At 43.8% G+C, this 21,791-nt stretch overlaps 1 protein-coding gene across 1 annotated transcript in view; it reads left to right on the top strand.

The window, feature by feature from the left end:
* Positions 1-21,791, top strand: part of Ror1 (ROR family WNT receptor 1) — a 349,276-nt gene that overhangs the window by 209,516 nt on the left and 117,969 nt on the right. The window contains exon 2 of the mRNA XM_021160539.3: positions 654-725. Coding sequence (XP_021016198.1) covers positions 654-725 — 72 coding nt within the window. The remainder of the gene's footprint in view (positions 1-653; positions 726-21,791) is intronic.

Below are 21,791 nucleotides of genomic sequence, written 5' to 3'. Positions count from 1 at the left end.
AATGTTGCCATGGATTGAACTTTTCAGAAACAACAGAACCATCCTATGGGTAGCATTGCCTATTACTGAAAAGTTTTTAAATCTTCGTAGTACGTTATGTCCTACAGATGGTTGATTTGCATACTTGCTTTAAATTACAGTGGCTTTGAAAATTACCGGTTAAGTGTAGTCACCACAAATGACTCTGCTTTTATTTGCTTTGACTTCAGAGCCAGTGTCGAGAATGGAATTTCTCTGTTCACAGAATTATAAATTCAGTGAACAAAAGCACCAATCAGGACAACGTTGTCTGTTTTCCCTCTGATAAGCCTTTTGAGTGAATTAGTCCAAGGCCGGTCTTCTTGTCAACACTATTTGTTAAAATGTGGTTGTCTCTGTTAGTAAAGTTTTCTGTAAGCATAGCTCTTTCCATTTTAACCCTCAGGGTAGAATTGTAAAGTATAAGTCTGGCCTACAGCTTGCTGAGCTTGGAGAGCTTCTGAGATGTGGGCCTCTGCTGATTACTGGAGCTGCCTCCCTTATACACAGCCATAGTACTGGGACAGTCCCTCTCTGAAGGGAACCCCATAGAATATAATACTTCTGCCCACCTGGAGGTGACCTTATTAAATAATGCCCTGTTTCTGTCCCCCTCCCCATATTTCTCATTGCAGAAACAGAGTTGTCAGTCAGTGCTGAGCTGGTGCCTACCTCGTCCTGGAACACTTCAAGTGAAATCGACAAAGGTATGCCAAGCAGAAAACATGGGCCAGGGAAGGAAGGAAAAAAAAAGCTCACCCATAGCTTGGCCTGATCTTCCTAGAGATGAACTGCTGTCTAGATCATTAGGACGAGGCAGGGGCTGAAATAATCCCCAGCTTGCTTTGTGATGATTTAACATTTAATTATTTGGAATAATTTCTGAAGATTTTTTTTTTCTTTTCTTTTTCCCTTCCTCGTTTAAAATGTTCCACATGGTGAAAACGCTTCAAGATGTGAGGCTGGACCGTTTCTGACCTTCTTGCCTGTACATTCTAGTAGACCTTCTTTGGAGGATTTGACTCTGCCTAAGCCAGGACTGATCAGATCCATTGGTTGGATGACCTTTTTGGACAACCCTTTGATATGCTTGTGGGGTTCGGGACCCAGCATTCAGAACGCTTGTAATTGCCTGTGCGTGCAGACAGCAGCTTCCTATGTACATGTGGGGAATAGATTCTCACCATGGCGTTGCTGCATTAATTAAGGCTTGCCATATGCTAAGCATTGTCTAATCTATGACCCTATGGCCTAGGCACAATGAAGCCCAGGCGCTCTGGCTCCTCCTGCCTCTCCAGCCTTATTTCTTTTTAGTCCCCTTTGTCTTGCCTCTGTATCTCTGACTGGATTTCTGTATCTTCTAGTATTTCCTATTCTTCTATCTGGCTTGCCCTTATTCTCTCTGTTTTGTTTGTTATGTGTTTTGTTTTGTTTTATTTTGTTTTTTCTTTGCCAATACCACCCTTCCCCTTCTTTGAGGAACAAACTCTTTCTATTTCAAGACTGAACACAAGCTCTATGCGATCCACGGGCTTGTTCAGTTCCTTTCAGGAAGTACCCTTTCTCTCCTTGGAACTTTCACTCATTCATTCATTCATTCATTCATTCATATATCCAGTGATCCATTGATTAAATTTGTTTTAGTTTAATTTTTATTCAGAATGTGGGGAAATTATTATTATTATTGATTTATTCTCTCATGTTATATCTTGACTGCAGTTTCCCTTCCCTCCTCTCCTCCCAGTCCTTATCCCCAACCTCCTCCCTCCCCATTCACTCCTCCTCTATTTCCTTTTAGAAAAGAACAGGCCTCCCAGGCACGCCACCCGAACATGGCATATCAAGTTGCCATAAGACTAGGCACCTCCCCTCATATTAAGGCTGGATGAAGAGATTCAGTAGGAGGAAAAGGGTCCCTAAAGCGAGCAAAAGGATCAGATAGGAGTCCCACAAAAATCACTAAGCTACACAATTATAACATATATACTGTGGGCCTAGATTGGACCTATGCAGGCTACCTGATTGTCCAGTCTCAGTGAGCTCCTATGAGTCCAGGTTAGTTCATTCTGTGGGTTTTCTTGTGGAAGATGTCAAAGTAACACTATATGCAGGTATTACGCTAGTATATATAAGCCACCCCCAAAATTATACCAGGGAACTCCTACAACTGACAAATACCTTCAGCGACATGGCTGGATATAAGATTAACTAAAAACAAAACAAAACAAAACAAAACAAAACAAAACAAAACAAAACAAAACCTATCTATCTATCTATCTATCTATCTATCTATCTATCTATCTATCTATCTATCTATCCATTCAACAAACAGGCTGAGAATGAAATCAGGAAAACAACACCCTTCACAACAGCCACAAATAATACAAAATATCTTGGGGTAACCTTAACCAAGCAAGTAAAAGACCTGTATGATAAGTGATTGGAGAAAGAAACTGAAGAAGATATCAGAAGCTGGGAAGATCTCATGGACTGTTAGAGTTAACATAGTAAAAGAGGCCATCTTCCAAAAACAATCTATAGATTTAATGCATCCCCATTACAATTCCAAGACAGTTCTTTACAGACCTTGAAAGAACAATACTCCACTTTATATGAAAGAACAAAAAAACCAAGAACAGCTAAAATAATCCTGCTTAAAGTTCTTATTAATTCCTTCTTTGGCTATTAGTTGCAGAATTAGGATCCATAGATAAGTCAGAAATGGGATTCTTTGTGACTGTTCTTCTCTTAGCTGACATGGTACTTTAAACACCCGTCTTCCCATAAGGTTGGGAGAGATTTATAAATAAATGTCTACAAATCTACCTTGTTCTTTGGTGGTGGTACTAGTGGGGGTGAAACCACAGACCTCTGTTCATGATAAATAAACATGAGTAAAATGATGGATCCCAATTTGCTCTTCAAGAGACTATTTTGACACTTCAAATGTACAAATACTCATGCCCTACAATTTACTGAGTTTATCCTTAGCTCAGACGTGGTCCCGGGTCCAGGGACTGCAATAGTAAAAGGAGTTCTCATTTTTGCCCTTTCTTATCACCAAGATAAAACACCTGAAAGGAAGTAGCAGGGGAGTGAGGGCTTTGTCTGGGCTCACAGTTTGTATGGGCACAGTCCATCATGACAGAGAAGGCAGTGTTCATAGTGGCTCACAGCTGTGGCAGTGGGATTGTAAGCTGCTTTGGCAGATCTGCGGACAAAGAAATCAGGTTGGAACTAGGACCTAGCAATAACTCACAAGGCCACTCCTCAGAGATCCATGATGTTTAACTGCATCTTGCCTCCCTAAGGTTTCCCAACCTTCCCAACCAATGCTACGTGCTAGGAAGCAAGCATTCAACTATTAACAGCTCCAAAGTCAAAGTCACCACCCGAGTTTTTTGGTTTTGGGGTTTTGTGTGTGCGTGTGTGTGTGTGTGTGTGTGTGTGTGTGTGTGTGTGTGTGTGTGAGATCGGGGCTCTCTTTCTGTTGCTATAATCCTCACTGGAAATCTGTTTTCTGTCTAGGACAGATTGCTTCATAGAAGAACAGAGTAGATGTTCACAATTTTAATGGGCACTTTGTTAGCCATTTCAGAATACCAAAGGAGAGAGAGAGAGAAAGAGTTCTCATATGTTTTCTAGCATCAAAGTGAATTGGGATTTTAAAAATGAGATTATCCGTTATTCCTCTCTATATATTAGGGTACCAACACAAGGCCCAGGAGGCAGTAGATCTCTAATGCATATTTTGGGGATGTTTTTAATGGGGAAGATGAAATAAAGAACACCAGACATTTGCTTAGTGCCTGTTCTGTGGCACTGCTGTGGTAAATGCTTTCAATATGTGAACTTATTAGCAAGCTCCTTATGGAACCAATGGAGTCGACCCATAGCTACCTACTGAATGGAAGTGATCAGCCTCCCCATCCTCTATCCCAAGAAGCCTGCATGAGCAAGAAAGGCCACAGGCTGCTGGTCAAGAACTCCTGCTACCCGGCTTACAGTCTCCTCACCAGCCCTGTTTGCTGTGGTGGTTGTCTTGAGAAGTATGTAGTATAGTGGTAAGCCTTTGGTAATGTGCAGGGTGGTTACCCAGGCTCTTTAATTTGTTCTGGAGAGTCCTCCAGAAAATATGGAAGCTTTCTAGCAATTCTTGATGCCATGTTTTGCTACATGGTTAGTGGAGAATAGTCTTTAATTCCCATTTAGAATTAGAAAGAAAGCTGCTTAAGCTCATTTATTTATTAATTGCTTAAATCTTTATTGGCTTATTTTCTAGGAAGTATTTGAAAACTTAGAATCCATAGCTGAGTCACTAATCCAAGTTTCTTGGATTTCTCATTCTTGGATTTCTCAGGCTTCCTCACTGCCCGTAGGTTTCATGGGCGGATTCAAGCCGGCTTCTTTCGGAGGTTGGGAGGAATCTCCTGGTAGATCCACTTTGGCTGCATCTGGAAAGCTGTTGGCCTGGATCTAGCTTTCGGGGATCGTAGACAGCTATGGTCTTGTAATAAAATTTCCTTAGATTTGTTTAATGAACAAAGGTTTACTCAGTGAACACTACAAGTAGGCTCTGTGCTGTAGACTGAATTGGCAGTAATGATGAAGACAAAACCAGCTTTGCCTTTGGATAGTGCTAATGGCTGGAGTGTGAAATATCCTATAAGCTCCTGTGCTCCCAGCTGAGGGCACAGTTTTTGAAGATTGTGGAACCTTTAAAAGGTGGGGCCAGACTGGAGGACGTGGCTCACTGGTAGCCTCTTTCTGTTTCCTGATTGATGTGGTGTCATGAGCACCTGTCACACAGTCCTGCCTCCTGCTGTGCCTTCTCCTCCCATGATCCTTCCTCTTCTAAGTTGTTTCACCCTGATATGGTAGAGATGAGGGACGCAACCAATATAGGCACTCCGGTGCAGCAGGAGAGAGGCTTTAAACAATGGCTTTCACCCTCATAGATTTGCTCAAAAATATCCCAATCTAACAGAGATGTGCATTACAATGGAATAGTATCAAATCACAAGATGTTTCTTTTCTGGAAAACATATGATTCATTCATGCTCCTTGCGAGGCTCAAGAAAAAGCCACCAGAAGTAGGGTCGGCTGTGTATTCTCTCTGCCCTATTCCTGGGAGTCTGAATGCTTAAAACTGTACCTCGGCCCTCAGGAGCTTGTGGAAGGTGGCCCACCATGAAGCAAATCTCTGAGAATAGGGAGAAGTAAGAACATGAAATAAGAAGGCAGCTATGCTTGCCCAGCTGTGAGTTCTGCAACCCATTACAGACATCATCAACAGGCAGCTCTTGGTGGGAGGATTTCTTCAGACAAGGTTGAAAAATCTGGCATTCCCGCGCCAGGCCACATTTCCTGGAGGGCTGTGAGAAACTCCCTAATTACCCTTAGTTCTGGGCAGTGTTGTTTCAGAACATCTCTTGCCAAGACCTTGTGCTTAAATACCACTTTGCCTGGTTGTGTTGCATAGGAGGCTCATGTGCTTGTGCTCAGAGAAACTACACATACATAGCCTTTGCTGTCTAAGCATAGTAGACAGTTTCCGCCCCCTACATGTCTCAGAGGCTCTTGGCCCTGCTTCCAGTTGTCACAAGGAAGGCTGCGACACAATTACTTCTCATCATTTTCTGCAAATGAGTCCATTTTATGGGCCCTAAGTTACACCTGACCATCTCAGGACTCTGGAATACGCTAGTATAGAGTTCAAACTGACTTGTAAAGACGTCTGGTCTGTGACCTTGGCTTATCTCCTGGGCTGAGAGGGAAGGGTTCTTCTTAAGTGTCTTTTCCAGGATGTTAACCCCAACATTGTGCCTGAAACTCATATCTGCTCACTTACTCCGTAGTTAGATGCACTGAGTCTGTGCCAGGTACAACAGGCAGTGAAAATGAAAATACCTGCTCTCTGGGGGCAGCTAGTTAGCAAGTCCCAGGCCATAGTTAACACTTACTGAGTAGGCACTGCTGATTTCCATCAAAACCCCAGGTAGACACTGCTGTCCATTTGATAGACAGGAGGACTAGTCAGAGCGAAGTAACTCAGCTAATAAAATGCAGAGCCAGAATTTTATGCTTCAGTGCCCACTCTAAGCTATTTCTGTTATATTCTGATTCATTAGATTTATTGCAGTAGTTGATCCTGAGTTTTAGCATATTTAGAACTTTGTACCTTATATTAGTTTGGTCCTAAGAAATTTGATTTTTTTTTTAAAGCAAGAAAAGGATGTTATACAGAGCCCTGGAAAACAAAACAATAGCTTATTGTTTTGCAAGTGTCGTAAGCTACCTCTTACAAGTTTAAACAGTTCAGATCTTGTTTTAAAGAATGTATGGACAAAATTTGCATCTTTCTTCTCATTTCTCCAAGCTTCTTAGAAGTCAGCATGCCTATCTTTCCCCCATTATGTCATCTCACATATTAATACTGTTTTCTTGAGTACCCTTGCTCTCCCCAGCTAACAGCCCCAGAAGTTGGCTCAGCCCATTACCCTCTCTGAACTCTTTTCCTGTGGTAGTAAGCACTGGATAAGACAATTAATAATATTCATTTCTCCCTTAGATACTAATAGTCTAGTGAGAGAAAGAACCCAAATGAGTGGGCACATGATTGTAGGGCAGCTGGTGTGGGGGAATAGAGGGGATAGGAGAGAACCCGCATCCTACCAGAGTTCTGGTGCTCTGGGTGGGCAGATGCAGAGGACTGCCACACACTTTCCACACAGCCCTGGGTGGGTTTCTGGCTGTGGGAAGCCACGGGGGTGGACAAGGGGCAGACCGAGGTCTCTGGGCCTCACGGAGGCCAGAGATAACAGGTTCTTAGTCTTGGGCATCCCAGATGCAGGTGGACACCACAGAAGAGCTGAGAACAAAGTGGGGGGCCTGGGGTGGTTCAGTCATCCCTGGGACTGAAGAGAGGAGAGGGCAGGGAAAGAGGGGGCTCTGGGTAGTCCTCACGTGGGCAAGAGTTTTTGGTCCAGTCCATGGCTGGAACGCAGGAAGGCCTTTAGGGGAAAGCCTAGCAGAGACAGTCTGCATGGTACATTGATGAGCAGAGACGGTCTATGGTTTTAGAGTTTTATTGTAGAAAGACAGAAAGAGAGAAAGTAAAGAAAGAGAGAGGCCAGCCATGGCCACTTGGAGAGAAGGGGGAGGGGAGGGGGAAAAGGAGAGCTAGAGATGAGAGTAAGAAAGGTGAGAGCTTAAGAGAGAGGGGAGGGGCCAAGCAGCCCCTTTTATAGTGGGCTTGTTGTTGCTATGTAGCTGTGAGGAAGAACATACCTGGCTATGTCAGGTAACTGTGGGGGTGGAGTCTAGCTAGAAAGCAGGAGCTTGGGGCTTTGTCTGTGTGACTGATAGTCATAGAATTATGGAATTGGGGGTTCTGTGGTGTCAGGCACCTGTCTCTGAGAACTGCCTTCTCTTGTAGAGTTTTCTACTGGGTCTCTGGAGCAAGTCTCATTCAACCAAAATAGGCTGCCTTTCATTGCCCCACACATGATAGGTAAATGGGCAATGCACTCCTCACAGCTCAGTGGGGATGGCAGCTCTGAGCATTATAGGATGGAGGAGAAATAGCAAACAAAGGAACCCATCTGGCCAAGCCCTGCATCTCTTCCCTGCACAAATGAACATCAGTATGACATATCTGTTTTCTCACACAATACCTTCCGAATTTCTTTCAAACAGTGCTTCCTTCTTCAGAGTTCGATTACCTTTCTTTTCTTTTCTTTTCTTTTCTTTTCTTTTCTTTTCTTTCTTTCTTTCTTTCTTTCTTTCTTTCTTTCTTTCTCTCTTTCTTTCTTTCTCTCTCTCTTTCTTTCTTTCTCTTTTTTCTCTCTCTCTTTCTCTCTCTCTCTTTCTTTCTTTCTTTCTTTCTTTCTTTCTTTCTTTCTTTCTTCCTTTCTTTCTTTCTTTCTTTCTTCCTTCCTTCCTTCCCTCCTTCCTTCCTTTCTCTTTCTCTCTCTTTCTCTCTCTCTCTCTCTCTCTTTCTTTCTTTCTTTCTTTTTTATTTATTATATGTAAGTACACTGCAGCTGTCTTCAGATACCCCAGAAGAGAGCATCAGATCTCATTATGGATGGTTGTGAGCCACCATGTGGTTGCTGAGTTCTGAACTCAAGACCTTCAGAAGAACAGTCAGAGTTCTTAACTGCTGAGCAATCACTCCAGCCCCAGAGTTAGATTTCTACTCTTGGCATTCTAGAACATGTAATTGCCAACCCAGAATGTGAGAAGACTGTGTACAATGCTTTAGTTAGATGAGGCTTGTAAGAAACATTGATATCACCAAATGGCATGTATTGCTCTCATGGTTTACCACAGAATAAGCTTTCTTGTCAACATTAATCATATTGATATAATAATAAAATTAGCAATAATTCTGAATGATTATAGAGTAACTTCCACATACTAGACAACATAAATAGTACCTTATACCAATGATACATTCCTACTGGTTTCCAGGAAGCTAGGACTTAGAGACCCTGAGCATCTCTGTTCATTTCTGCTGCTGTGATAAAATACCCTGACCAAAAGCAACCTAAAGAAGGAGGGCTCGATTTTAGCTCACAATTCCAGGTTACAGTCCATTACTAGGGGGACAGCACAACACCAGGAGCTGAAGACAGCTGGTCACATCACACTCAAAGTCCGGAGCAGAGAGTAACAATATGCACATGCTCAGTTGTGTGCTTGTAATCAGCTTGATTTCTCCACTCATATAGTTTGGGATCCTCTGCCTAGGGAATGGTGCTGCCCACAAGTGGACTAGGTCTTATCATACCAGTTAAGAGACTGCACAAACCTGTTCAGAGACCAAGCCAATATAAAGAATCCTTCATTGGGACTTTTTGTTCCAAGGTGATAGGTTGTACCAAGTTGACTACAAATAGGGACAGTGCATTTAGTTCCACTGCTTTGGGGTCGATTGTACAGCAGATCATAGATTAGGGAGAGCACAGTGAAACCAAGCGTCATGTTGGCCAGGAATCTAGCAGCGGGGACAGGCCTAGGGTCCTAATATCCACTCAAGGACATGCCTCAGTGACCTAAAGTCAACCCACTAGACCATGCTTCTTAGAGTTTTCACTATCTCTGAGTAATACCACAGGGCTGGGACAAAGCCTTTAACATATGACCTTTGGAGAACATTTAAAATCTAGACCAGAGCCGGGGACATTCTTTGGTTAATTTTGCAGTTTTCTTCCACTTTTAAATTGTATACCTTGGGAATTCTTGGCATGTCTTTGACGTGAGTTTAATGGAAACAGGCTCACAAATCCTCCCTTTTCCATCATTTTATGAAAAAAGATTTATTATAAAACTCTTACTGAGATTATTACAAATTGTCACTAAATCATTCCGTGCATTGTTCTCCTGACGAGTTTATAAAAGTCCGGAGGGCACTGCTATGTGAATGTCTCTTCTTATAAGAGTTGACTTGGTTCTGGATAATAGGAGCAGTGTTTTTCCACCGAACTCTGAGCTGTCTGGGGAGAGAAAGAAAATATGGCAGAGTGGTCACTGGACTCTGGAAGTCAGAGGGATGGGGTACTTAGCTTCACTATCCTGATGACATTCCGTGCTGAAGGTGGGTCCCTCTAGACTGCTTCCTCAGCGTCAGCTCCTGGGGCAGGCAGCCAACATCCTGAAGCAACTGCCATTTTCCTGGGGTGATTCATGTGTGAAAGTGTCTCCCCCATAAGAATGCGGGCCATCACGATCTTCCCAGAGTGCAGTTCCTATCATCCCAGAAGTGTTTGTTCATGTAAATGCATCCCAGTTGGGAAGTCTAAGGATGTGAAGGATGGCTGTCCCATCCGAATGCATAACCCTTTGTGTCTGCAGTATCTCATATTTGGCTACATTAGTTTTAGTGCTTAAGAGAACTGGGCTTTCCATGTGAGCTGATGTGCGTTCTGCTATTACTTCACAGATAAATTTAGAATGGCCATGAATCTCTGTCTCACAACCCAGATGGTTTGGCTCAGCCTCCCTATCATCCATTGGGAAGCCTTGAATTTGGGCATAAGCCCTTATCCATGTATGTGGTGCTGGCGATATGGGGTAGTGTTCAGGTCTGTGTGACCCAGTTCTTCTCTACTCTTGGTCCCCTCCCCCTTGTTAGATGAGAGGTGACAATATAGAATCAACTGTCAGGAACATTCAAAAGGCGTCCTTTTGTCTCACCTTTTTCTTCCTGGCTTTTCTCAGGAAAAACAGGCATTCACCTTCTCTTATATTTTTATTATGCAACATACATTGTTTCTGAGAATGATTTGGGGGAGGGGAATGATGATTTGTGTGTGTGTGTGTGTGTGTGTGTGTGTGTGTGTGTGTGTGTGTGTGTGTGCAAGGTAGAATATCCTCAAAATGTGAATATAAAGTTGGTGTTTCTCGGGGATCATGCTTGATCTCGCATGTGTTTAACAGATCTGACCCAGAATGACAAGTGAATCACACAGTCCATCAGGACTTTTGTGGCAAGAGTAGGACCAGATCAGCCCCAACCGCACAGCTTCTCAGGGGTATTCTGAACTGTCATGGGACCAAACCAAAGGACCAATCCCATCAGGTTTCAGAGGAGATTAACAAGGCAGGATTAGCTTGGCTACAGTCCCATGAAAACCTCAAGGTGAAATTCTCAGTTGACAGACTTTGTTCTTTGATATCAATTTAAAAAATAAGGGTGAAAAATTCAAAGGGGTTTTATTTAAAAACCTTTTCTGTATTATTGGGATGATGTGAGTACTGTGATGGTATGAGTACTGTGATGGTATGAGTACTGTGATAGTATGAGTACTGTGATGGTATGAGTACTGTGATGGTGTGAGTACTGTGATAGTATGAGTACTGTGATGGTGTGAGCACTGTGATTGTGTGAGCACTGTGATGGTATGAGTACTGTGATGGAGTGAGTACTGTGATGATGTGAATACTGTGATAGTGCAAAGTAGTATGGTGGTGTGAGTACTGTGAGGGTGTGAGTACTGTGAGGGTGTGAGTACTGTGAGGATGTGAGCACTGTGATGGCATGAGTACTATGATGGTATGAATACTGTGAGGGTGTGAGTACTGTGATGGAATGAGTACTATGATAGAGTAAGTACTGTGATAGTGTGAGCATTGTGAGGGTGTAAGCACTGTGAGGGTGTGAGCAACTGTGATGGAGTGAGTACTGTGATAGTATAGAGCACTGTGAGGGTGTGAGTACTGTGATGGTGTGAGCACTGTGATGGTGTGAGTCCTGCAAAGGTGTGAGCACTGTGATGGAGTCAGCACTGTAATGGTGTTAGTACTATGAGTGTGTGAGTACTGTGATGGAGTGAGTACTGTGAGGGTGTGAGTACTGTGACGGTGTGAGTACTGTGACGGTGTGAGCACTGTGGTGGTGTGAGCACTGTGATGTAGTAAGCCCTGTGATGGCGTGAATACTGTGAGGTGTGGATACTGTGATGGTACAGACTACTGTGATGGTGTTAGCACAGTAGTTGTATGGGATTTTGGTGGGGTTTGAAGTTATTGTATTTAAGGGGTTGCTAGGAAATCTAGCTGATGTTACACAGTAGTTCCTGAGGGACACCTAATAGGATTTCAATTGATTAGTTCAAAATCTAACCCACAGGGATCCAGGGCTGTGTCCGTTTGTTTTAGATCTTCCGGTTATATCTAGGGAAAGAAATGAGGCTCTCCTCTCAGGGCCCTATACATTCCAGCCTTCAGCCTAGAAGCAACCCACTGTTGCTTTAACATTAAATATCTGTGCACAAAAGGACAGTAACTCTGTGGAGGCAGCCCTTACAGCACATGTAAGTTGTGTTGGAATTCTTGCTGCTTGGCTGGTAAGAGGCTCCAGTCATGCTCTGAGTGAAAAGCTCCTCTCCCTTCTCCATAATCTCCCCTGTTCCTGCAGCCTGATGAGCATTTAGACCATGCTCCGCGTACTTGGCGTACCTTACCTCGTCTGACCCACATGGCAGTCTGAGGCAGCAGAACTACATGAGCTTCACATCTGAAAGAATGTCTGTCTGAGGAGACAAGGGAGAGCCTCAGGATTTGAACCCAGTTCTTCCCTCTGCTTCACTGCTGCTCCAATTACAAAGTGTGTGTCTTTTGAATCACTGTCATCTCTCAGCACTGATGATGTCATCAGCCTGACTGGGGCAGTGTCCAAGCATGGTCACTGGTTGGCTCATAGTTTACTTCTTGAGGGACTTCTAAGTTTCACCCAGAAATTCTGGCTGGAAATTTGATTCAGTTGCTGAAAGCACTGAAATACAGTGTTCGTGTTCATGCACAATTTGCTTTTTCATTTTCTTTTATTATCCTGACACTTACTGTAAATCACCCTCTCCCATCAGTCCTGGGGGTTCTGATTATGTTCCTGGGGTCCTGCTAAGAGCAAGGGCAGTAAATTACTGCCACTTTGTTTGAAAATTTTTTTAGCCACAGTACATTAGCTGCTTTTGTTTGCTTTTCCACTGGCGGTATGCACACTTCTGTTTCAGAATTTGTGTTTCTTCAATGTCTCATTTGTGAATAATGTAACTTGCAAGATGGAATGATCGCAGGAAAAAAAATATGAAAGTGGGTGTCCTGTTTGTCGTCTGTAAGATCTTAAAGCATCTGTCATGAAAATGAATTATGGAGTCTTGCTCTCTCTTTCCCATGGGGGTGCCTGTGCGTGTGCATGCATGGACATGTGTGCACATGCACACAAACACACAAACACACACACACACATGCACCAACCACAAACACTTATTCTCTGCACTCTCCTGTTTTCTCCCAAACTTTCCATTTTACTCTCTTTCCCCTAAACAGTTGCTAAATGACCAATATCGTGCTTACTGTGGAGCAAGTAGGAAGATTTGCACTCTTCAGACTTCCCTGGGGAGTTGTGTTTATTTGGAAGAACCATAGATAGAAGGTCAGGGGATATGTTTTAGTCTATGTTCCTGTCCCACATTTCTTGACATTTTTTTTAACTAACTAACTAACTAACTAAGCTCTTTAAAGGGTAGCAAATGAGACTAGTTAAAACCCAGACACCACAGCATTGTCATAATTTCAACAATAGCTGATTCTCTTGAACCAACAGCAGGGACCTGAGGCATCCATTCACCTTTCTGTAAGGTGACCTAAAAGCTTCGTGACTCGCTGATCCCACTGGGCCATGACCACCTACAGCAACTTAAAGTGTGTCAGTGGAGCCCCAGTGGCCTTTGGTAGTTGACATCTAGTTTCAGTGGAGACACATATTAATACCTTTTGATTAAAGTAGAAAGAAAGGAGGCCTAGCCTGTGCTAGCAACCCAGGGCTGCTCACTTCACTTGAGCCTGTGTAATTGTGAAGGCTCATAAGAGGCTAAAAGAGCACAGTACTGTACTGAGCCCTGAAATTTTCGAAAATTAAGTGGTTTTCCAATTGTCCCAATTCCCAATGGCTTACCCTCATTTCTAAAGTGGTTTTGGAAAATAATTCAGTGCGTTTGAAAAGCAAGCTTAAGTTAGTTTTCAGTCTTTACTGCTAAGTCTATTAAAATCATGAATATGTTTTATTAGACTTTATACTCAAATATCATTCAGGGAGGCTGTCTACCTATAGCAGGCCCTACCTTCTGATGGCTGCTCATCATGGGAAATTTTCAGTAGCTGTGACTGTATTTCATAATCTTGCCTAACTGGTGAGAGTTATTAGCTAGATTGAGGGTACCTGACCCAGGAGGGACCAATCTGATTATCTGTTCGGGAAGTGTGGATTTCACTCTCAGCTATAGCCTGATAGTGTTTGTGAGATGTATGTATGTATGTATGTATGTATGTATGTATGTATGTATGGTTTACAAGAAGAAATGAAAGCAGATTCATGGGAATTGGAAGTCAGAGCTAAAGGAATGATCCTAGCAGAGTGTCTTCCTAGTTTTGAGTTCTTCTTTTCTCCTGAGGCCTGGTCAGAGCCTTTGGCAGCCTTTTATGAGAACCTCTGGAGCCTTTGTCAAAGCCTCTGTCACCATGTTTGCCCTGCCTCCTCTTCTTCCTCAGCCTTGTTAGCTCCTGTTACATTCTATCACAGGTCTCAGAAGGGCAGGTTGTCAATGCCCAATGTATGCTTATAAAGATTCCAAATAGCACATAAATTATATTCATGCTAACTCCTTGATACCCTGGAAGGTTGAAGTTGAGAACAAACTTTAGATAGCTTAGTTTTATCATCTCATGTTACAGCTGAGGAAACTGAAGGTGATGGGTGTAAAGAAAGTGTCTTCCTGTGAGCTACCGGAACATTGCAACTGTGTTGCCTCCTCACCTTCGCTCTCTAGCATACAATCTAGCAGACATGTATCTTGTATATATCTACAATTCTAGAAAGTTAACTTCACTCTAGAATCTAAAATGGGCGCTGTGCATCAGAGACCTATTGTTAGGTAACAAACACACTGTGTATTCTTGCTACCTTCCTTGGTTCTTTTGGGCATTGGCCAGTGTCAGTTGAATGTTTCTTGCTCAGGGTCTTCCCTGTGGCTTCAGCTCCAGTCATCCTGAATGTTTCAGTATTCAAATGTCTGGTGACTTTTGGTTAGGGTCTAAATGGAGCAGATGGGGCTCCCAAAACTCTTTCTTTATGTGGTAGACTCTGGGTATCTGCTAGCTGAAGGTCCCAAAAATGTCTACCCCAAGCCTCTTCTAACTTGACCCCTGAATTCACTTGTTTAGAGTCATTTTGGCTTCAGGGGTACAAGAAAATGTCTTGTTTGGTGGAAGGAATGTCAATGACCTTTCAAGTCTGTTTTACATCTATACTTTCCATTTCCCTTCTGTGTGTGATAGGAAGGAAGTGAGCCCCATGCTGGCTGCAAGAAGCTTTTGTTTCGAGTTGGAAGCCCTCCCCCTATTTCCAGTCAACTGATAGTTTCAGGCTTTAATGACAGTGACATACACTGTATCTGACTCACTTTGTGCTTTCAATGAAAATGGCCTCCTTAGGCTCAGGGAGCAGCACCATTAGGAGGTATGGTCTTGCTAGAGTAGGTGTGGTGGTGGAGGAGGAAGTATGTCCCTGGGGGATGGGCTTTGAGGTTTCAAGTGCACAAGCCTATCACGGTGTCTGATTTTGTTCTCTTCCTGCTGCCTGCTGATCCAGATTAGAACTCTCAGCTAACTCTTCAGCACCCTGTCTGCCTGTAGGCTGCCCTGTTTCCTACCATGATAAACTATAAGCCAGCCCAATTAAATGTTTTCATTTATAAGAGTTGCCATGGTCATGGTGTCTCTTCACAATGGGAGCCCCAATTAAGACACACTTCTTCTATCCACTCACTCCCAGAGCGCTATATGGCATCAGTAGTGAGGACTGAGTCTGGAAAAGAGGTTTATTTATTATATAACTTGATGCTAAGAACTATACAGTCTGCAAAAGCAGACAGAAAATAGGCTTGCATCCTGCCAAGAAAGAGTAAAAGAAGCTTCCAGAAACATAACCTGAGGAAATATTGCAAAGGAGGAAGGGAAAGTTTTAAGCATAAAGATGCATGTTAAGGTGTATTTAAAGACTGGAGAGATGGCTCAGTGGCTAAGAACGTTTACTGCTTTTCCAGAGAACCTGAGTTCAGTTCCCAGTGTCCATGCCAGGTGACTCACAACTGCCTGTATGTATAACTCCTTGAGGGAATCCACTTGAGGAATCCGCATCTACTTTCCCCAGGGTTTATGTGGTCATGTGTACTGGAGAGGAAGAAACACCGACCCCAAATGAGGACCCCTGCAAATGTCTCTCCATCCATCCATATGTCTCTCCATCTATCCATCTGTCCATCCATCCATCCATCCATCCATCCATCCATCCATCCATCCATCCATCCAACAACCCAATATAACCAAGCAAACTCCTGCTATATGTGACGCATGCTGGAAGCTGAAAATGTAGTCAGAGGAACATTCCCAGTTTATGGTCATCCTGGTCAGGTGAACTTCCTGGAGCCTTGCCTGGCCTTGTGTTTTAACTGCTGGTAGCCGACCACAGGATTGTGTTCAGCATCTCTTCTAGTCGTTTGTTAGTCTTGTAGGACCTATTTGTCCCACCTCCTTACCTGGTGCCTTTATCCATAGCCTTCCCTCAAGCTGTGCTTATTGATTCCCAGGGACTCCTGTCCAGTGTGGACTCTTACACCTCTGGGGGTTCACTTGGCCATCCCTTACCCCATGGGACACCATGTCCTCCAGCACTCCAAGCAGAGTGAACTAACTGGAAAGGCATCAGAGGACAAGGCTGGGAGCTTCTGTAATCACATCTCGTAAGGCAGATCCCCTGTCTAAATGTAGAGGTGTGGCGTGAACAAGATAGTTATCGAGACCACATTGTAAATACTCACCAGGGCTGGCTGCTGGGGTGGTTGGATGTAAGCTGTTAGTTGTCTTATCAACTTCACTGGAGCACAGGGCTGATGTTTGTCAAGCAGGGATGTACCACGTGACACGACTGCCATGCTGGCAATCCTGAAGGAAGAGGGACTCCTCACCAAACATGTCACTGGTGTCCCTTCAGGGAAACAATGGAGAGGGTGCTGTGGGATAAGGCAGAGGCTGCCCTCTGCCTTGTGTGTCTTGTTCTCCTTAACAGCTGCACAGTTTCTGCCCTACCCCATCTCCCTTCCCCAGACTGGCTCTGCCCTCTTCTCCCAGGTTACACATGCTTACTCTCTGAGCACAGAATGGTCCTTTCCATCCGTTGCTCTTATTCTGATCATTTTTATTGGTTTCTATTTTTTTTTATTTAATCCATGTCTCTTGTCCTTTGCTTGATGAAAAGCTTAATATTTCTTGGTCTCTCTATTACAGTGGTTCTCAACCTCACTTAACACACTTCCTGTTGTGGTGACCCCCAGCCATAAAATAATCTCCATTACTATACCATAACCATGATTTTGCTACTGTTATGAAATGCAACCTCAATATTTGTGGTTTCTGATGGTCTTAGGCAAACCCAATAAAAAGGTCATTCCACCCCCAAAGGGGTGAGACCCACAGGTTGAGAACCACTCCACTATTCCTCCCTGATAAGCCTGCCTACTTCAACCCCCCTCTCTCCCAACCCCTTCAACATTCAGTATCTTGACCTGCCACTCAGTTCTAAAGCTCACTGTGGCCTGCTCTCTCCTATCAGTTCCCTGGAGTCCCATCTCCTCTCCATTTTCCTCAAAGATCTGAAGGATACAGCCCACATTACCTCCCTTATTAGAAACTCCATAGGTGCTAAATGTGGCTTCCTTTTAAGCCACACTATAAAATGGGCCGCTTCTCTCTTCAAGGGCTTTGACTACCCTGCATGGCTCAGATCATAGTCTATCATTATAAATGCTTGCTTGCTTGGCTCTAGCCAGGATAAGAACTATTGACCACAAAGGCTCTTAGCTCAACATGTTCAGATGGTTATGGGACATTTTACCCAGCTGTACTTAGTAATCTTTGCTTGCCGGAATAAGCTACCATAACAAGAAAAGTCTAACTCAGGCTCTAAAGTTCACAGTGTCCAATTATTTTTTTCTTTTTTCTTCCTTCCTTCCTTCCTTCCTTCCATTCTTTTTTTCTTTCTCTTTACCTTTTGCTGCTATGAAATTAGTACTACAGTTTGTTCCTTTGATGTGTGCATCCGTGTTCATGTGTATATGAATTCACTTGCCCTTTCAGGCTCACATGGAAGCCAAAGGTTGACATCAAGATGTCTTTCTCAACAGTTTCTCTACCTTACTATTTTAGGTGGTCTCTTGCTGAGCCTAGAGCTTGCTTTTTCAGCTACACTGGCTGGGCAGCAAATCCCAAGATCCTTGTGTTTCTAGCACAGCATGGGCTTTCAGATACATGTGAGCATGCCCAGGTCTTACTGTGGGTTCTGTGCACAGCAAATACATCAGCCACTGATCCATCGCCCCAACTGCCCTCCTAGTTTTTAATCTCCAGATTGCTCCATGTTTGTTTTTAGTTTGATTTGGTTTGTTTTTGGCAAAAGCTCTGGAGCAGATATGTCAAGTTGTTGAAGAATTTGCTTCAAAATTTGAGGGCCAAACCACCTCATTCATAAGAGAATGACCATTCAGGTGGCATACACTTAACAAAGAGACCTGAGATGTGACTAAGTCAGCAGATTCTTTCAGAATGTGAAGCAAGTAGAAATTTTCGGGGGGGGGGGGGCGCTGGTCTGTGTGCTCACGCACAGTGCCAGAAGTTTACATTCTCTGAAAACCTGAAAGCACATTGTTAATCTCAGTGGACCCAGTTGGAATATTGACTGACACCCAAAGGGATTCGGATCCTGTTCAATCAAGTTACGACTGTGAAAAACTGAGATGCTCTAACCTCATGGTCCCCATAGGAACAGAAATTCACCGGCTGGAATGACACACTCTTGTTTTGAAAACCACCCAGGCTCCACATGGAGCTATGGGCTGCCTGAGAACGTATTAAGATGGGGTAGGCTGCCGCCTCAGACTGACCAGGGTAACAAAACAACACACTGTCTTCAAGCAAGACTCTGTGTCCTGGTTGTGCTTTGCTCAGGGTTCCTGGGCAGAAAGCACATGTGGCCTTGGCATGACAGAGACACAGCCAGCCACAGGCTTGCACAGAGAGGACTACACACCAGGCTGATGCCGGAGCAGGCCTCCTGTTGAAGGTACTCAAATCACAGGGCTGACTTACGATCTGTTCTGTTTACTTTGGCCTAGAGCCCAAACCAGAAATGTATTTCAGGCCTGGCCTTCTAGATACTATCTCTCGTCATTTAGAGGTTCGTTACACAGAGCCGCTCATCCTGTCCTGCTCTGGTTAAGGTCTGTCAGCATTTTTCAAAGGTTTATAATTCAACCCTAATGGAGGAGCTTGCCTCTTTTGGAGCTCAGCTTGGTATGTAGGGCCTACACCTAGAAGTCTAAAACTCTGGGTGTCCCCAACGCTTGCTTTACCTCCTCTACCATTTTTAAGTCGAACTCTTACTGGAAAATAGGGAACCATTGTATTAGCTTGTGGTCTTGTTAGATTTATTTTGGTGTTTGAAAGGCTAAGAAAAATTGGCAGTCGTGAGGATCCAGTGGTATGTGCATATTTTAATGACCATTTTAAAGTTAGATGGGTGGGAAAGGTCAGAGACAAGTTTGTCAACATTTCTCCAAGACTTGGAAAGCAGTTCTCAAGCCCACAGCCTGTGTTCCATTTCAGTTGGATAGTTTAATTGTGTTATTAAAATAGCAACCTGAGGGCTAACCATGCTCCTGCTGTGAGTTCTGAATGTTCTTATTATTTTAAAATTTAAATGAAATATTGCACCTAGTAAGCATGATATAACAAAACAATAACCCTATATAAATGCCCAGTGGTGCTGGAGAGGTGGCTCAGTGGTCGAAGTACTTGCCAAGCCAGGAGAAGAAGGGTCAGAGTTTGATACCCAGTATCCAGATAAATTCCATGGTAGGCATATTGGCTTGTTTGTAACTCTAGCCTCAGAGGGCAGAGATAGGTCATCCTGAAGCAAACTGGCTAGTGCAGCTGCCCACATTGATGAGCTCTGGTTTTGATTGAGATACCTTACCTCAATGAGAAAGGTGGAAGGGCAACTGAGGAAGATTGTCAGGATCAACCTCAGGCCTCCACATGCTCTTGAACACACATGCATGTACATTCATGCAAACATACACACACACACACACACACACACACACACGGACACACGAACATATAGACACACACAAACACAGGCACACATACAGATACATATGGACAACACACACATGAAAAGAAGGGAAAATTATTCACACACACACACACACACCCAAAGAGTTATAAACTCAATTGGATATTGCAGCACCAAGGTCTACTCTCTGTTCAAGTTGTTGTAAGTCTAGTTCACCATTGGGTGACTTTTAAATAATAGACACTCCTTTGTCATGGTTGATCTGGAAGGCTAAAATTAGGGTACAGCCACCTCCAGCTCTAGTGAGGTTCCTCATCGGAGCTTGTATGTCACCATCTTCTTCTTGTTCTCTTATGGTGAGTGAGGCAGAGGATGCCTCTCTTGTCATGAGGATACAAATCTCATTCATGAGGGCTGCCCCCTCATGTCCTAACCACCTCCCAAGGCCTATCCACCTAATGCCAGCACCCTGTAACATGTGACTCTCAGGAGGGCACATGCATTCAGTTCATAACACTCTCAAACGTTCATAACTAGAAGACAAAATGCTGGAATTGGTGACTGCCCATGGCCTGTGAGAGACCCTACAAAGGAGTACATACTGAGGAAGAATGCTACAGCCTATGGTGTGAGAAGACGTCACTAGAGATCAGTTAGCAGTGGCCGGAGTTCATGATGGCAAGAAACTGTAAAGCTCAGAGTGGATGGGAAAAGCAGATGACATGGACAGGAGGCTCCTGACAGCAAGAAGGTCCTGTCACTCCCAGTTGGGGGGGGGGGGGAGGGTCTCTGAAACCCAGCAGGGCAGGAGCTGCCACACATCCCAGGACTGGGCTGAAGATAAAGGGCAGTTGTATATATGCAGAGCCTGAGGAAGTTAGCAGGAGCTACCACACCCCTCCTCACACCTCTATCCATCAAAACCAAATCCAAAACATTCTAAGCTCTTGGATCTAGTCATTGTGATTCTTCATACATTTTAACTATAAGAGTAGAGGGCAGGGACCAGTTTCCTGGGTGCTAAAGAGTCCATTTTAATACAACTGTCCTTAAAGCAATTCTCTGGCCCCTTTGAGCTGTCTGGATTTGTTGGGCTCAGGAAGGAGGCATCATTTGCCCCTCCAGCTGAGATATAAAGGGTCCAGGTCTAGGTATGTTTTTAAAACATTGTGTGTTTTCTCTTTTCTGATGTGCATAGCCTTCCCTGTCTTATTTGTTAACTTTGGTTCAGTGGACAGATGCTCTTCAATTCCAAGAGTCCCTCGGGGCTCTTCAGCCCCAGCATCCCTTGATCCATCATACTCGTGCTCCCAAGCAAATGTGAGTGGCCAGGCAGAGCATCCCCTTCATCCTTCTGGCTGGAAGCAGCTTTGCTTGACCAGAGATGTTGAACTACATCTTACCTACTTTGCACTGGGGCTGAGACCTACATGGAGAATCCAGGTAGAATTCCAACTAGGGATTTGTTTTGACTCTGTCACGGAGATTTTGGTGTGAACTATAGAGATCATGGTGGGAAATCCTTCTGGAGATCAGGTTGTGGAATCAGGTAATTTCTGGGCTTAGCAGAAAGCTAGGCAGGAATCTCTGGCCAGAAAGTTTTGACCATTTTACTATGTATTTCTTCCTATTAACTACTCAAGAAAATTGTATGAGGCCATTTTGCTCCTGTTGAGACTACCTTGGATTGATTAGATTATAATCTCTGGTGGTAGAACTCACTTGCCAATTTTTTGAATGCTTTCAATGTTTATCCCATTAAATCCTCACAATTCTCTTGAAAATTGTCATTGGCCCGCCCATTTTACAGCTAAACAAACTGAGGCTCAGAGAAATTGAGTGACACCAAAGAAGGGGTGGATAAGGAGCCAAACTCTCCCACTCCAAGGCACCTGTTTCAACAGTTCCTTAGAAATACTGCTCATCTCTACTGCCTTCCATTTCAGCACTTCCTGCTCCACCTGCCCAGACCCATCCCTGTTCCATTTCCCAAGAAACTGCCCATGGGTATTTGGAAGTCCCTTGCTATTTCGTCTGATATTTATTGAATACAGCTTGTGGCTCCAACCCAAGAATGTGC

This window comes from Mus caroli, unplaced genomic scaffold (assembly GCF_978045245.1).
Source record: "Mus caroli unplaced genomic scaffold, Mus_caroli_1 scaffold_6, whole genome shotgun sequence".
Classification (NCBI taxonomy): domain Eukaryota; kingdom Metazoa; phylum Chordata; class Mammalia; order Rodentia; family Muridae; genus Mus; species Mus caroli.
The sequence above is the reverse complement of the archived record's forward strand: the minus strand, read 5'-3'. Positions and strand labels throughout refer to the sequence as shown.